General features: G+C 41.2%; 2 protein-coding genes across 3 annotated transcripts in view; one reads left to right on the top strand and one right to left on the bottom strand.

The window, feature by feature from the left end:
* LNP1 (leukemia NUP98 fusion partner 1) overlaps positions 1-15,353 on the bottom strand; it is a 43,426-nt gene extending 28,073 nt beyond the window's left edge. Inside the window, exon 1 of one of the 2 annotated variants that reach the window (XM_063096697.1) lies at positions 15,278-15,353. The gene's annotated coding sequence lies outside the window, so the exon portion shown is untranslated. Of the gene's footprint in view, positions 1-15,096 lie in introns of both variants that reach the window. The other variant, XM_063096689.1, reaches the window with a different exon arrangement.
* The window catches only part of TOMM70 (translocase of outer mitochondrial membrane 70), a 33,571-nt gene continuing 32,680 nt past the window's right edge, over positions 15,068-15,958 (top strand). The window contains exon 1 of the mRNA XM_063096677.1: positions 15,068-15,865. Within this exon, the coding sequence (XP_062952747.1) occupies positions 15,548-15,865 (318 nt within the window). The 5' untranslated portion in view covers positions 15,068-15,547. The remainder of the gene's footprint in view (positions 15,866-15,958) is intronic.

The following is a 15,958-nucleotide window of genomic DNA, read 5'->3' on the forward strand; positions in this document are numbered from 1 at the left end:
CTGAGATACCATCTCACCCCAGTTAGGATGGCTAAAATCCAAAAGACTCTGAATGATAAATGCTGGCAAGGTTGCGGAGAAAAAGGAACTCTCATACATTGTTGGTGGGACTGTAAAATGGTGCAGCCTCTATGGAAAATGGCATGGACGTTCCTCAAACAATTGCAGATAGATCTACCATACGACCCAGCTATCCCACTGCTGGGAATATACCCAGAAGAATGGAAATCATCAAGTTGAAGGTGTATCTGTTCCCCAATGTTCATCGCAGCACTCTTTACAATAGCCAAGAGTTGGAACCAGCCCAAATGTCCATCATTGGATGAGTAGATACAGAAAATGTGGTATATCTACACAATGCAATACTACTCTGCTACAAAAAAGAATGAAATACTGCCATTTGCAATGACATGGATGGACGTAGAGAGAATTACCTTAAGTGAAACAAGTCAGGCACAGAAAGAGAAATATCACATGTTCTCACTTATTGGTGGGAGCTAAAAATAAATAAATAAATTCACACACACACACACACACACACACACACACACACAGAGACAAACCGGGGGTGGGGGTGGGGGAGAAGACATAACAATTGCAATTCCTTGAAGTTGATACGAGAAGCAAACAGAAAGGACATTGTTGGGAGGGAGGGGGGAGAGGGAGGAGGGAGGGAGGTTTTGGTGATGGGCCACAATAATCAACCACATTATATATCGACAAAATTTTAAAAAAAATATATCATGTCGTCAGTCCTTTCCTAATCTCACCATCACATTTAATCGTAGCTAATTTTTTTCTCTTCTTTTTCTCTTTCTTCCCTCTCTCCTTCCTCCTTTCCCCCTTCTCCTACCCTGTTTCAGGCTTTCTCTCTACCTGATTGTTCATCACAGCATTTGATTATCCCTGACATTATACTAAAAATTCATTAAAAAAAAAAAAAAGAAAACGAGCAAAAGGCATGAAAGACATTTCATTGAAGGATATACAAATGGCAAATCAATACATGAAAAGATGCTCAATATTATTAGCCATTAGGTAAAGGCAAATTAAAACCACAGTACAATATCACTATACACCTACCACAATGGCTAAAGAAAAAAATAGCATTGTTAACATCAAATGCTGGAGAGGAAGCGGAGATGCTGGATCACTCATGCATTGCTGGCACGAATAAAAAATGGTACAGCTACATTAGAAAATAGTTTACCAGTTTCTTATAAAACTAGAAATTCATCTACCCTATGACCCAGTGATTGCACTCTTGGGCATTTATTCTAGAGAAACGAAAACCTATGTTCATGCAAAAATCTGAATATGGATGTACACGTTTGATACATACCACAACTTAGATTGACCTCAAGAGAATTACCGCGAGTGAAAAGATCCAATCTCAAAAGGAATTTTATAATTATATAAATAAAATGATTTTTATACAACATTCTTTAAGTAACATAATCATAGATTTGAAGAACAGATGGTGCTGCCCATGGGTTAGGGGTTGGGAAGAGGAATTGTGGCTGTATGTTAGTTTGAGGCAACTTTGTGGTTATGGAACAGTTCTATGTTTTGATTACGGCAGTAATACCTCTGGATTGGAGGTTTCTGAATTTTTAATTTTTTTAAACACTGACAACTGAGCACAAGAGCCGAGATACACAAAAAATATTTATATTAGTTGCTCTTTAAAGTAGTTTAGCCAATTTACAATTCCATTTCTTGATGTCTTTGTCTCACTGGTGTTGCCAAATTTGAAAATTGTTGCCAATATTGTAGATGTGAAATGAAATATCATTGTTTTAATTTGTATTTTCCTACTAATTGGTGAGGTAAAGGATGTGTTCATATGTTATTGGCCATTTGCATTTCTTCTACAAATAGGTTGTGATAAAGGTTGAATATGTCAACCAGAAGTTCATGTATTAAAAACTTAATTCTCACCCTGACAGTGTTTTTCCCACCATAATGGGAAATCCTATCATGGTAATTGAAAGGTGAGGCCTTTACGAAGTGATTAGATTGTGAGAACTGTACCCTTATGAATGGATTGATCCAACCTAGTGGGCTAGGTTCTATGTCTTTATAAGGAGAGTGCGTGAGCAGGTTATTAGCCCTCTCTCCTGTTCAAGCCATTCACCATGTGATACCCTGCATTGTTGTAGAGTCACCACCACCAAGGCCCTCACTAGATGCACCCCCTTGGACTGTGGACTTCACAGCCTATGAACTATAAAGAAATAAATTTCATTTCTTTATATACTACCTAATTTCAGGTATTCTGTCATAAATGACAGAAATGGACTACTAAAGCTTGTTTATATTTTTTGCTCATTTTTCCAAAGTTGTGTTTTTCTTAATGATCTGTTCCTCATGTATTCTGTATCTTCTGTAGGTTTTATGCATCAGAACAATTTCCCCAGTATGTATCTTGTCTTCCAACTTTTTTATAGTGTCATTTGTTTTATGTTAGTTAAAATTTTTTAATGTAGCCAAACTTACCTTTTTTTTAAATAAGCTTGTGCTTTATCCTATCACAAAGTCATTAAGATATTATCTTACATTTTCTTCTACTAAAGTTTTGGTTTTCTATATTTATGTCTTTCATCTATTAGCCATTTCATGTATGGCATGAGTAGGATTCCCCATTAATTTTTGTTATTTAGATGGCTTTATTAGCGCCTACTGTTGTGTATCAAATTATCACAAATTTAGCAGCTTAAAACAACACACATTTATTATCTTACAGTTTCCATGACTTAGAAGTCTGAACACAGGTTAGCTGGGTCCTCTATTAAGGGTCTCATTAGATTGAAATCAAGGTATTTGAGTTTTAAAATTCTCTTCCAAGTTCATCAGTTGTTGGAAGAACTCAGTTTCTTTTGGTTGGAGGACATTTTCCTGCTGGTTGTTAGCCAAGGATCACTCTCAGCTCCTAGAGATCTTTGCCCTGTGGCCCCTCCATAGGCAGTTTCCTTTTTCACAGCCAGAAAGAAAAATCTCTCTCACTTACAATCTCTTTGACCTCTTCTAAGCACTCACTTGATTAGGTCAGGTATACTCAGTATGACACCCTTTTGCTTAAAGTTAATTAAGCTATCTTGAACTCTCTACACTAACCTATCCACCACCCAAATACCACTGAGTAATCTCTTTTCAAACCTGCAGAGAAGAGTCTACCAAGCCCTGCCCAAATTCCTGGGCCAGAAAATTGTGAGATGTAATAAAATAATTGTTTTAAGCCAAGTTTTGGGGTAGTTTTGAAGCAGTAATAAGTAACCAAAACATAGGTACAGAAGCTCTTTTCTGTGGCTTCAAAGTTTTTTCATAATTTAACAAAATTGAGTCTCCTCCTCATTGTTGGAGTTGAGGCTAATTTCCACCAGTTAGGAAAAGCAGCAAAAAGTAAAGATAGGAAACTACAGCTTAGAGGCTCTCAGGTTCACTGCTAGACCAATGCTAAGATCAAGACTGCATAACCAGGGCTACTACTAGTCTAATATGAATGAATTAGAAAATGGTGTCCTTTATGGGTGGGGCTCTACTATAGACCAATCACTTGGTGATGGACCAGCATCTCTGTGCAAATCAGAAAAAAGAGCACCTTTCTCCAGGCAGACCCAGCCTGATACCAGGCTGTTGTGAGCGAAGTACAGGGAGAACCTCAGCTCCCACTTGCCCCAGCATCCTTTTGCAGGGCACAATGAGTATAATCTTTACGTAACATCTTTATAAATTAACGTGCAACATTTTTACACTTACAAATGACAGATTCTTGTGGGTGGCAATAAACTAAGTTGATGAGGATGAAAAGATATTATAAATCTGTGAGTGGGCAGAAAGGTCACAAATGAATGCATAAGTTATACATATGAACTATCAGTCACAAGTAAGGAGAGGGAACTTGGCTTACTATAGATTGTTCCCTGAAGATAAATGCAGAAGCTCCTTCTGACAGTAAAAAGAGCAGCCACTTGATTGAATCATGAAGTGACATTCCCCGAGAAGCAAAGCAGTACCGCCCACTCAACCGATGTTTTGATGGAAGTTGAATAAGGCAGAAACCAGCAGGATTGGGAAAAAAAAATACAGCATTTGGGTTCAGAGGAAATAGGGGCTTCTATATATCATAAGTGAGATACAAAGTATGAACCAATCAGGTCCCCCTGGAGGCAGCTGCAGTGGCAAAGGCTATAGCAGGGAGCATAGCATGCTAAAGACTGGGAACTAACAGCTATGATGGTAGTGGTGAAACCAGACTATTTCTGGTGGTGGCAGCTGCAGCAGCAATAGTAATTGAATTGGTTCCCCAGATGATACCAGTGGATAGCAATGGTATGACCAGATGGTTAATATTGGCAACAGTAATGGAGATGAAGCAGCAGTTAGGAACTTGTTCAACCAACACTTCATCAACTCTTTTTTTGGCATTAACCATGTTTCAGGTATGGTGTTGGGTGGATAAACAAGTAGATTAACAAGCACCCATCATACGCACTACCCTTTAATAGATACAGAAGTACAAAGATGACTAGAACATGGTCCCTACCCTTTAGGGACTCAGAATTGAGCATAGGCAGCAGACATGAGAACAAATAATTATGGCAATGTGGTAAGTGTGAGAAAGAAATATAAGCTGAGGTACAGTCCAATGCAAAAAGAGAAAACATATTACTTTGCTCTGACATATAGGATTAGAGGAGGCATTATAGACACTGTATAAGATACAAGATAGATCAGACACAGCTTTTGGTCTTATGACACTTAAAATCCACTAGATGAGTTAGGACAAGTATAATTCTATAAAACAAGGTAGAAAAGTGATATGTTTTAAGAAAGTTCCAGAAAAAGTATTTTTGGGAATTTAGAGGAAGCATATAGTAGGCACTCAATATTTTTTTTAAGTGAATGAAAATTCTACCTATTTCATCTTGAATGCCACTTTCTCCTTCTTTGATACCTTTAGTAGAATATTCATTTACTTAAAATAGTAATATTTGAGGACCTACTAAATGCTATTATGGTCTGAACATTTGTGTCCTCCCTCACCCCCCAAAAAGCCCATACACTTAAGTCCTAACCTCCAAAGTGATGGTATTTAGAGATAGGGTTTGGGGAAGGTATTAGGATGAGATAAGGTCATGAGGGTAGGACACTGATTTGATGGATTAGTGCCATTATAAGAAGAGACACCAGGAAGGTTTCTTTCTCTCTGCATATGCACAAAGAAAAGGTCATGTTGGGACACAGCAAGAAGTCAGGAAGAGAGCCCTCACTAGAAACCAAACAGACGAGAACCTTGATTGGGCACTTTCTAGCCTCCAGAACTGTGAGAAAAAAATTTCTGTTGTTTATGCCACCCACTCTGTGGTATTTTGTTATAGCAGTCCTGGCAGACTGATACAGATTTTGGTACTGGGAGTGAGGCACCTGGCCTCCAAAGTTCATGTTCTTCTCACATTCAAAATACATTCATCCCATCCCAAAAGCACCAAAAGTCTTAACTCATTATAACACTAAGTCTAAAGTCTAAGGTCCAAAGTCTCAGCAAAACATCCTCTAAATCAGGTATGGGTGAGAATTGAGGTATAATTCATCCAGAGGCAAAGTTCCTCTCCAGCTGTGAACTTGTGAAATCAGACAAGTTATGGACTTCTAAAATACAATGGTAGGACAGGCATAGGATAGACATTCTCATTCTAAAAGAGAAATTGGAAAGAAGGAAGGAGAGATGGGTTCTAAGCAAGTCCAAAACCTAGCAAGGCAAATTCCATTAGATCTTAAGGCTGGAGAATAACCTCTTTGGCTCAATGCTCTGCCCACCAGGCCAACTGGTGTGATAGCATTATCCCTACAGCTCTGCAGGGAAGCCCTGGTCTTTCAGATTGGGGTAGGCAGGTGGGCAACCTACTTCACAGACTGTCAGGGAAGCTTTGCCCCTGATATACTTGGTGGGGCATTCTGACCTACCAAAACTGGAGAGGAAGCCCCACCCTTTGCAACACAGGAGGAACAGTCCCTAACCCCTGGGCCTGTGGTGGAAGTGGCTAGCCCTGAGGATTTCTGAATTGCCTTCAGAGTCATTCTTCCCTTTTCTCGAAGAGCATTTTCACAGCCTAATAGCTCTATTGTCCTGTCCTGTAATAGACAAGAAGTCTGACAACCTTCCTTTATTCTGTCTCATTGTTTCTGTCCCTTATAGTCCCAGCTGGCAGTGTTTCTGTTGGTAAAATCCCATCTCTATTCCTGCCTTTTGTTGAGATGGCTGATTAAATCCATGAGTGGTATCCATGATCTCTTTATCAAATGGTTGTTCAGCCACACCCTTAGTGCTATCTTCAGAAAAAGTGTTCTCATTTTTTGCGATATGAATAGGCTGAGAATTTTCCAAAGCTCTAAGTTCTTCCTTCTTTTTGCTTAACAATTCCTTCTTCAACTCACCTCTCTCCTCTTGCATTTTACTATAAGCAGTAAGGAATACCCAAGCTACATCTTCAGTACTTTGCATAGATATCTCCTCTGCTAAATATTCAATTTCATCACTTGCAAGTTCTACCTTCCACAACACTAGAACACAATTCCTCTATATTCTTTGGCACTTTATCATAGGATCATCTTTCCTTAAGTTTCCAAAAACCTCTTCCTTACTTCTGTCTAAGAACTCAACGGAATAGACTTTATAACACCATGCTCTAACCAACTGAGCTAACCAGCCAGCCCTTCAACGGAATAGACTTTAACATCCATATTTCTACCAATATTCTCTTCACAATTATCTGTGTACTCTCTAAGAAGATGGAAGCTGAGTTGGTTATCATAGGAGGGGCACTGGTGGCTTTAAAAGGAGAGCAAGTGAGCATGTTAACATGCACTCTTGTTCAGCCCTCTCCATGTGATACCCTGCATTACCACAGGACTCTGTAGAGTCTCCACCAATAAGGCCCTCACCAGATGTGTCCCTGGACCTAGGACTTCCCAGCCTATGAAACTGTAAGAAATAAACTTAATATCCTTATAAATGACCCAGTTTCAGGTATTCTGTTATAAGCAACAGAAAACAGGCTAATATAAAAAACTGGTACCAAAAAGTAGGGTGTTGCTAATAATAAATACCCAAAAATGTCTAAGCAGCTTTGGAACTGGGTAATGGGCAGAGGCTGGAAGGATTTAGAGGAGCCGGCTAGAAAAAGCCTAGATTCTGGTGAGGACAAGACTAGAAAAAGTTTGGAACTTCTTAGAGACTGCTTAAGTGGTGGTGACCAGAATGCCAATAGAAATATGGGCAGAAACAAGGTCATTCTGAGAAGGCCTCAGATAGAATTGAGGAGGAGCTTATTGGCAATTGGAGCAAAGGACACCCTTGTTATGAATTTGCAAAGAACTTGGCTAAATTGTGTTCATGCCTGAGGGATATATGGAATGCAGAACTTAAGAGTGATGAATTACAGTGTTTGATAAAAGAAATATCTAAGCAGGAAAGCATTAGGCTGTTGCATGGCTGCTTTTATCTTGATACAGTGAAATGAGAGAACAAAGAGATGACTTAAAGATAGAATTTATAATTAAAAGAAAAGCAGAGTGTAAAATTTCAGAAAATTCACAGCCTGCTCATGTAAGGAGCAAAAAGGGGTATTCAGAAAAGAATGCCAAAGTTGCTCTAGAGTGACCACTGGTTGCTAAAGATATTACTGATCCAGGTTCTATGCATCAGGACAATGGGAAAAAGACCCCAAAGGCATTTTAGAAATCTTTGAGGCTGTCCCTCCCATCACATACCTAGGAAGACAGAATGGTTTCAGGGAATAGGCCCAGGGTGCACTCCACAGGCTCACTGCCCAGAGCCACCTCAGGTTGCTGCTCCCTGTACCCTAGCTGCTCCAGCTCCTCCAGCTGTGGCTAAATTGGCCCCAGGTACTGCTGGATCCACCACTTCAGCAGATATAAGCTAGAAGCCTTAGCAATGTCTATGGTGTTAAGTTTGCAGGCTCACAGAATGTAAGAGGTGTTGAGCCATGGCACCCTCCGCCCAGATTTCAAAGGATGTATGGAAAAACTTGGGGACCAAGGCAGAGATTATTTGCAGGGGTAGAGTCACTGCAGAGGGCCTCCACTAGAGCAATACCAAGTAGAAATGTTGGAGTTGCAGCAGAGTCCCAACCAGAGCAATGCCTGGAAGACCCATGGAATCAGGACAGCCACTGAGACCCAAGAACTATAGATCTACCAGCATGCAATGGAAGTCTGGGATAACTGAAGCATGGTCTGAGTCCAGAAAAGCCATAAGGGTGAGGCTTTCTGAGGTCTTGGGGGCTTAGCCCCCATACCAGTGTGCAGAAGATGCCAGACAGGGAGTCAAGGGAGATTATTCTTCAGCTTTAAGATTTAATGCCTGCCCTGCTGGGTTTTGAAATTGTTTTGGACCTGTTACCTCTTCCTTTTGGCTCATTTCTCTCTTTTGGAATGGGAATGCCTGTCTTATGCCTATCCCAACATTGTATCTTGGCAGTAGGTAACTTGTTTTGATTTCACAGATGGGATTTCAGACTTTTGAGTTGATGCTAGAATGATTTAAGACTTTGGGACTGTGGGGATGAAATGAATGTATTTGTATTTGAGAAGGACATGAGCTTTGGGGGGCCAGGGGTGGAATGCTATGGTCTGAATGTTTGTTCCCTCCAAAGCTCATGTGAAAGCTTAAACCCCAATGTGGCAGTGTTAAATGGTGGGGCCTTTGGGAGGTGACTGGATCATGAAGGCTATGCCCTCATGAATGGATTAATCTGTTCATGGATTAATGGGTTGACTGGTTAATGAATCAGTTGTCATGAGAGGGGTACTGGTGGCTTTATAAGCAAGCTAGCATGTTAGAGCACCCTTGTTCAACCCTTGTCATGTGATTCCCTGTGTCAACTCAGGACTCTGCAGAAAGTTCTCACCAAGAAGACTCTTACCATATGTGCTCCCTTGACCTTGACTTCCCAGACTCAAAACCATAAGAAATAAATTTTGTTATAAATTACTCACTTTCAGGTATTCTGTTATAAGCAACAAAAATGGAATAATACAGAAATTTCGTCTCCATCTCTCCACTTTCCCCTCTGACTCCTCAATCAGAATTGCCTTTAATGTCTTAATTTCTACCAACAGTCCCTTCACAGCAATCTTGGCTTTTCTAGCATGTGCCTCAAAATGCTTACAGCCTGTACCCAACCCAGTTTCACAGCCAATTCTACATTTTTAGGTATTTGTTATATCAGCACCCAACTCCTGGCACCAAAATCTGGTGCTCTTGGTCAGGATTCTTCAGAGAATCAGAATCAATTATAGATAGGTTAGATAGATACAGATATATAGATATATAAAATATATAGAGATAGATAATGTATTATAAAGATACACAGGATATAGATAGATATAAATTCTCTCTCTCTCTCTCTCTCTCTCTGTGTGTGTGTGTGTGTATAAAGATATATAAGGAATTGGCTCACACATTTATGAAGGATGAGAAGTCCCATAATCTGCAGTCAGCATGCTGGAGACCCAGGAGAAACGATACTATAGTTCCAGTCTGAAAGCCAGCAGTCTTGGGACTCAAGAAGGGCCAATGTTTCAGTTCAAGTCCAAAGACAAGAAAAGACTTATGTCCTAGCTCAAAGGCAGTCAGGCAGGAGGAGTTCCCTCTTACTTCCAGAGGGTCAGACTTTTTATTCTATTCAGTCTTTCAATTGACTGAATGAGGGCCAACATTAAAGAGGGCAATTTCCTTTCCTCAGTCTATCAATACAAATGTTAATCTCATCCCAAAACACTCTCAAAGACACACCTAGAATAATGTTTGACCAAATATTTGGGGACCCTACTGCCCAGTCAAATTGCCATCTAAAATTACCCATCACACCAGCTATCTTCTGGGCTCTGGGAATACAAGATAACAAAGCTTCTCACTTTATAGGGCTTGTGAATTATTGAGGGGTCACATAAATAATTTCAAACACTGCTAAGTGCTAATAAAGTGGACCAAGGAGATGGAGGAAGTACAGGAAGGGAGGTGTGGAAGGGCAGAGAAATTTAACCTGCAGTGGAAGTGGAGAGGGCCTACAAGTCTTTGAGCTCAAGAATGAAACTGTAGTTATGCTGCAGGTACAGTAATCTTATAGCAAGGTGCAAAGTGACACATAGAAGAGCGGCACCAGAGGTAGAGAAGCCATCTGGGAAGCAAATATAAGGTTCAGGAAAGATGAAGAAGATGGATAGAAAAGGAAAAAAAAAGGAAAGTGTTATAGATCAAATATTTGTATTACCCTCTTCCCCTCAAATTCATATGTTAAATCCTAACCCCAATATGATAGCATTAGGCCTTTGGATGGTGATTAGGTCATGCAAGTAGAGACCTTAAGAATGAAATTAGGTGCTAATAGATCTGCAACATAACCAGCGCCACTTTAGACAAGCCCAAGTACAAAATGGCACCACCCACCTCCTCCCCTCCCCTCCCCTTTCCCTTTATGAGAAGCTTCCTGACTTAAACAGAAACCCCTTTTGCTTCCACAAGGATGCAGTTCTCCACCCCAATCCACATTAGCATAATGACCCTCCTTGATGGTATCATCCAGCCCTTGGTGCACTATATAAGCTCTACCACCCCCACACCTGGTGCTGTCCCCCATTTTCAGGGCAGCCCCGGGCTGTTTCCTACTTTGAGCGCAGCCGGGTAGATTCTTTTCCTTTACTAAAGCTTGAATGGTACCCGGCATCTCGGCTCACTCTCTTTCAGGTGCCCTTATAAAAGAGACTCCAGAGCTTTCTTGCCCCTTTCCACCACGTGAGGATACAAGAAATCTGCAGTCTGCAACCTGGAAGAAGCTTTCACCAGAAATGGACTATGATGCCACCCTAATCTCAGATTTCCACCCTCTAGAATTGTGAAAAATAAATTTCTGATGTTTATAAGCCACCCAATCTATAGCACTCTTGTTATAGCAGCCTGAACTAAGACAGGAAGAAACTATTTACGGAGCATCTCTTAGGTGTTTTCATATATTTGAACTAGGGCAGTGTCAAAGTACATGAAAAGAAAAATGTAAAAAAGATATTACAAATCTTATTGAAGACTTCATAACTGATTCTGTGAGTGTTTATATGTGAATACATTGGTATAATCACTAATGCTTGGGGAGGTAGAGTTGAAAAAGAGAAAGGTCTAAAAAGGTTTCCAGTATGGGTAACAGTGTGAAAAATGCCCTCACCCGTCCTAGGCCAAAGGATGGACACAGAGACACAAGGTACAGCGAAGTGAGACTTTAACTATGGCCTTGCAAGGCTCAGGTGTCTGAGGGGCACACAGAAAAGGGTTGTAGCAAGTAACTTATTCCCTAGTGTGCAAGTCCCTGCCCCCACCTCCTCATTGGTCAGGGTGCACAATCTTGCTGGATGACATCTAAAATTACCCGGATTTATTACCCCCTTGTAAGAAATTTCTTTGTCTGAGGGTTCAGGACAAGCCCACGAAAAAGGCCTGCTGAAGACATGTGAAAGAAGAAACATTAGGAAATGAAGATAACAATAAAGGGCTATTAACTCATTAGGAGAACTTTATCCATTTGAAGTAAACAAATAAGGGCTAATAAATCATTACCAACTCAAGGAGAACTTTATCTATTCAGTGACAGCCCCCCAGGAATGGGCTGGACCAGTCAGACAACTTTCAGGCTGGGCCTGAAATATTTCTGAAAATGAATCACTTAGATTATTTTCTTACATAACGTAATAGTGGTATTAGGAGAAGAAGGAAAAAAAAGATTACACAAAGAGAAAGAATGCAGAGGGAAGATGATGAGATATTTTTGACAACATGAGGCATCTAAGCAAAGCTGCTCAGTAGGTAGTAGAAACTACAGGGCTAGAGATATAGAGAAAAGTCATGCCAAAAGAAATGTAGATAGAGATTATTTGCAGAGAAATGGTGCCTGAGGCAATGAGATTTACTTTGGTTACCAATAGAGAGATCACACACAAAGAGAAAACAAATTCTCATGCATTCGTATAACTGAGGAAAATCTAAAGCTGTGCCATCCAATATGGTTGCCATTAGCCACATGAAATTATTTAAATCAATTAAAATGAAAATGAAAAATGTAGTTACTTAATTGCACTAGCTACATTTCAAGTACTTAATAGCCACATGTGTGGCTAATGGCTACCGTATTGGGCATCACAGACATAAAACATTTCCAAAATTACAGAAAATTCTGTCAGAAAGCACTGATCTAAAAATTGGTCAAAGAGTAGAAGAACCAGGAGAATCTCATCTCCTGAAAGCCCAGGAAAACAATGTTTCAAGGAGAGAATGACCAGTGGAATCAAGTAAAAGCATATAAAGGCCAAAAACAATGAATTTAGTTACTTCTAAAGCATTTTCAGGTTAATTATAAATTTACAAACTAGATTATGACAGATTTTAGGTGAAATGAATGACAAATAAGTAGAGGTAACAGGTATGGACAATTCTTTCCAGTAATTTTTGAGTGAAAAAAAACAGAATGAAAATCTAAAAGAGAGTTCAAAGAGAATACAGTGATGTATGAATGTGTTTAACGAAAACATATTTGTGGGCTCACTGGAAGGTTTAGACACCAATCAACAGGTAATTCACCAACTCTACCAATGGGAAAGACTTTCAAGTAGCAATGACAATTGAGGGGATAGAATCATAAAATTTTAAAACAATAGGATCCTTAAAAATCATCTAATCTACCTCTCAAATTGTAAGAGGGGTGGTCGAAAAATTCATGAAAAGATTCATATTCTTTCAATTCCATTTTCCATGAATTTTCTGAAGTGTCCTGGTACAGTCAGCATAGTCACACACACAGCTCAGTGGCATTAAAATACTGAATAACAACTCAGGTCTTCCAAATCCTAGTCCATTAGACTTTCTACCTCATTCAACTGTCTCCTAAGACACAGACCAGATAAGAGGTGCAGAAAGCTTGTTCTGTTGAGTTTCATTAATCTACGAAGAAAGAAAATGTCTGTGTTCACATATACAAAACTTCGATTTTTTTAGAAAGCACACTTTTTAATTCTCTCCTTTAAAATTTAGAAAAAGAGAACTAAGCATCAAATGTCTATTTTGTAATAAACATCAAAAGGACTTTAAATATTATCTAACTAAATTCTTAAGATAACCTGGGAGAGATGTGTTTTCACTATTTCACAGCTTAAAAAAGTACACATCTGGTCAGTAAGGTCACAAAGCCAGTAAGTGACACTCTCAGTTCAGTTCTCTATTACAATCAGGAAATAGAAGAGAAAATGGCAGAAAAGAGATGAATAGGCTAAGGAATGAAAATGAGGTGTTTAACGAAGTATAAAAGTAACAAGAACGAATTCATTTACTAATGTTCTTAAAAATAAAACCAAAATCCAACAAAATCAACTGTTTAGATAAATATTAATTTTAAAAATGTTTCAAAAAACTCTGAACTTGGAGAGGGGAACTGTGTAGATAGAGATAGGGATTAGAGGAAGACTTCTTACAGTAACCCTTCATAACTTTTGGATTTTAATCATAACAATCTATTACTGATTACAATAAACAAGTAAAAGTTTAATTAGAAAAACAAAACAAAACAAAAACAGCTTTAAACAGGTTTTAGTTCCTGGTAGTAGTTCATAATTACAAGCATTCTGCAATCCTCCAAAAGGCCGCAGAAAAATTGAAATTTCAGGAAAGAAAAATCTTAACTTTCTGTACTGAAAAGGCAAGGCAGAGATTATGTTAAGGGGCATAAGATTTGCTTTGGGGGGTTGGGGGAATCAGGAGAAGAGAAGCTGATTGCCAGCAATGATAAACTCAATTCCATTGCTATTATTTTTAGCCCACTCTTCTAATCTGTTGCTAGAAAGTAACGGAGTACTATAATAGTATTCAATAATAGTAATAGAATTACTATGCTATTATTGCCTCAAAGTAATTTACAAATAGGAATTTACATGAAGCAAGAGAAAAGCAATGATCCTAAATCTTTCAAATTAGTACATTCTATTTTAAACACTCCATTTTAGTGCCACTTAAATTATCATTCAATCTTTATGTAGCCCTACTTGTGAAGATGAAAATCATGCTGCACTCAAAAGCAAAATGATCTTTATAAATTTTTGATGCAAGGGTTTCCAAACCATTATTATCTGAAATAAGAAGCCATAGTTCTGAATTCTGATTACCTACAATTTGTCTTTTCTTCTTGCAAATAGTGTGAATTCCAAACAATGCCCTGCAAGGGTAATTTTTATATTTTAAGAGATCTGGTGCAGACCACGGGGAAAAGACTTGGCAAAGCTATAAGAGATCCGAAAGCTATGAATTAAAATTAACATCTGGGAATGAGGCTACAAGAGCGCTGAGAAAGCTAACAAAATAAGCACGGGGCGGGGGTGGGGGTGGGCAGACAAGAGCGCTGGGGAAGGCCCGGGTGCTCCAGGGAGCGTGGTGCGGCCTCGGGTGTCAGGAAGAATCCAGCTCAAGATACAAATACGTCGAGGAAGGCTGGAAGCAGGTGGGAACCCTGGGGCCTCGCATTTCTACCCACTCAGTTGGAGAACGTCACAACAACACAGACGTCATCGCTTTCGCAAGTGGTGCAGTCGGTGATCCGTATTGAGCCGGTTCAAGCCGTTTCGACTGGAGCCAACCTAGACTTGACCGTTTCCACTGAGTCTTTCTGCCAGGTGCTATTGCCCCCAGTAACCTCAAATTCGTCCAAACTCAAATCTGGCTATGGTAGAGATAAGAAATTAGTGATATAGCAGGCTATCTTCAGCTCTGCGCTCTCCCCTCACACATCTAATGTCCCTCCTTTCCGTTGGTTTTCCCAACACGCGGACAGAAAGCCAAGCTAACGGCTGCGCAGGTCTAAGAAGCGCTAACGTGGCGGTAACGGAAAAACGGAGTCCCAAATCTACCAATAAACTGGGCAGCTCGGCTTGCGCCCCGCCCACCACTGCTGCCAGCCAATAAGCTTCGCAACCCTCCTGCCACTCCCGCCCATTCCTCGTGCCGCTGCCGAGCTTCTTCCTCTGCTCCGATCGCTTGCGCACCCCAAACCAGCTGTTGCCGCACTCCTCTTCCGCTTCAATAGGCTACAGGACCATCCGCCCTTCTTTCCTGAAGGTGGAGGGAACGACGTCGACTACCAGCGGAGGCCGAAGATCTCAGAAGTGATTCTCCCAAGGAGCAACGGGGCGAAAGGAAGAAGAAAGGGCTGACCAGGACTCTCACCTCATCCCTACGGTTTCCCTTAACCCGGAAGTGATCCTCTGCTCTAGGCTGGAGCACTCCCCCTCACCGAGGGGAAAAGGACAGCCAGGTCTGGCCCGGCATGCCCTGGGCTTCCGGTGACCTCTGGCCCTTTTCTGTCGTCCGCTTTCGCTGCCTAGCGTGCTCGCTCGCTCATTGCCTGCCTTCTGTTCCTCCGGTCTCCCTTCACACGCAGCCTGGTGACTGTGGCGCCTGCGACCGGTAGGGAGGCTGTGGCGGAGGACACTCGTCATGGCCGCTTCTAAGCCTGTGGAGGCGGCAGTGGTCGCAGCGGCTGCGCCCGGCTCTGGGAGTGGGGTGGGCGGCGGCGGGACTTCGGGCCCGGGGACGGGCGGTCTGCCGCGATGGCAGCTGGCACTGGCGGTCGGGGCACCTCTGCTGCTGGGCGCGGGTGCCATGTACCTGTGGAGCCGGCAGCGGCGGCGCCGGGAGGCCGGAGGCCGGGGTGACGCCAGCGGTCTGAAGCGCAACAGTGAACGGAAGACCCCGGAGGGCAGGGCCAGTCCGGCCCCGGGCAGCGGACACCCCGAAGGTGCTCACCTGGAAATGGTGAGACGCAGCCCTGGGCCGTAAGGTGGAACCCGGCGGGTACCGTGACTGGTTGTGCTGGTGAAGGGGCTTCCCATCAGTAGGAAGCTGCCA

This window comes from Cynocephalus volans, chromosome 1 (genome assembly GCF_027409185.1).
Source record: "Cynocephalus volans isolate mCynVol1 chromosome 1, mCynVol1.pri, whole genome shotgun sequence".
NCBI lineage: Eukaryota > Metazoa > Chordata > Mammalia > Dermoptera > Cynocephalidae > Cynocephalus > Cynocephalus volans.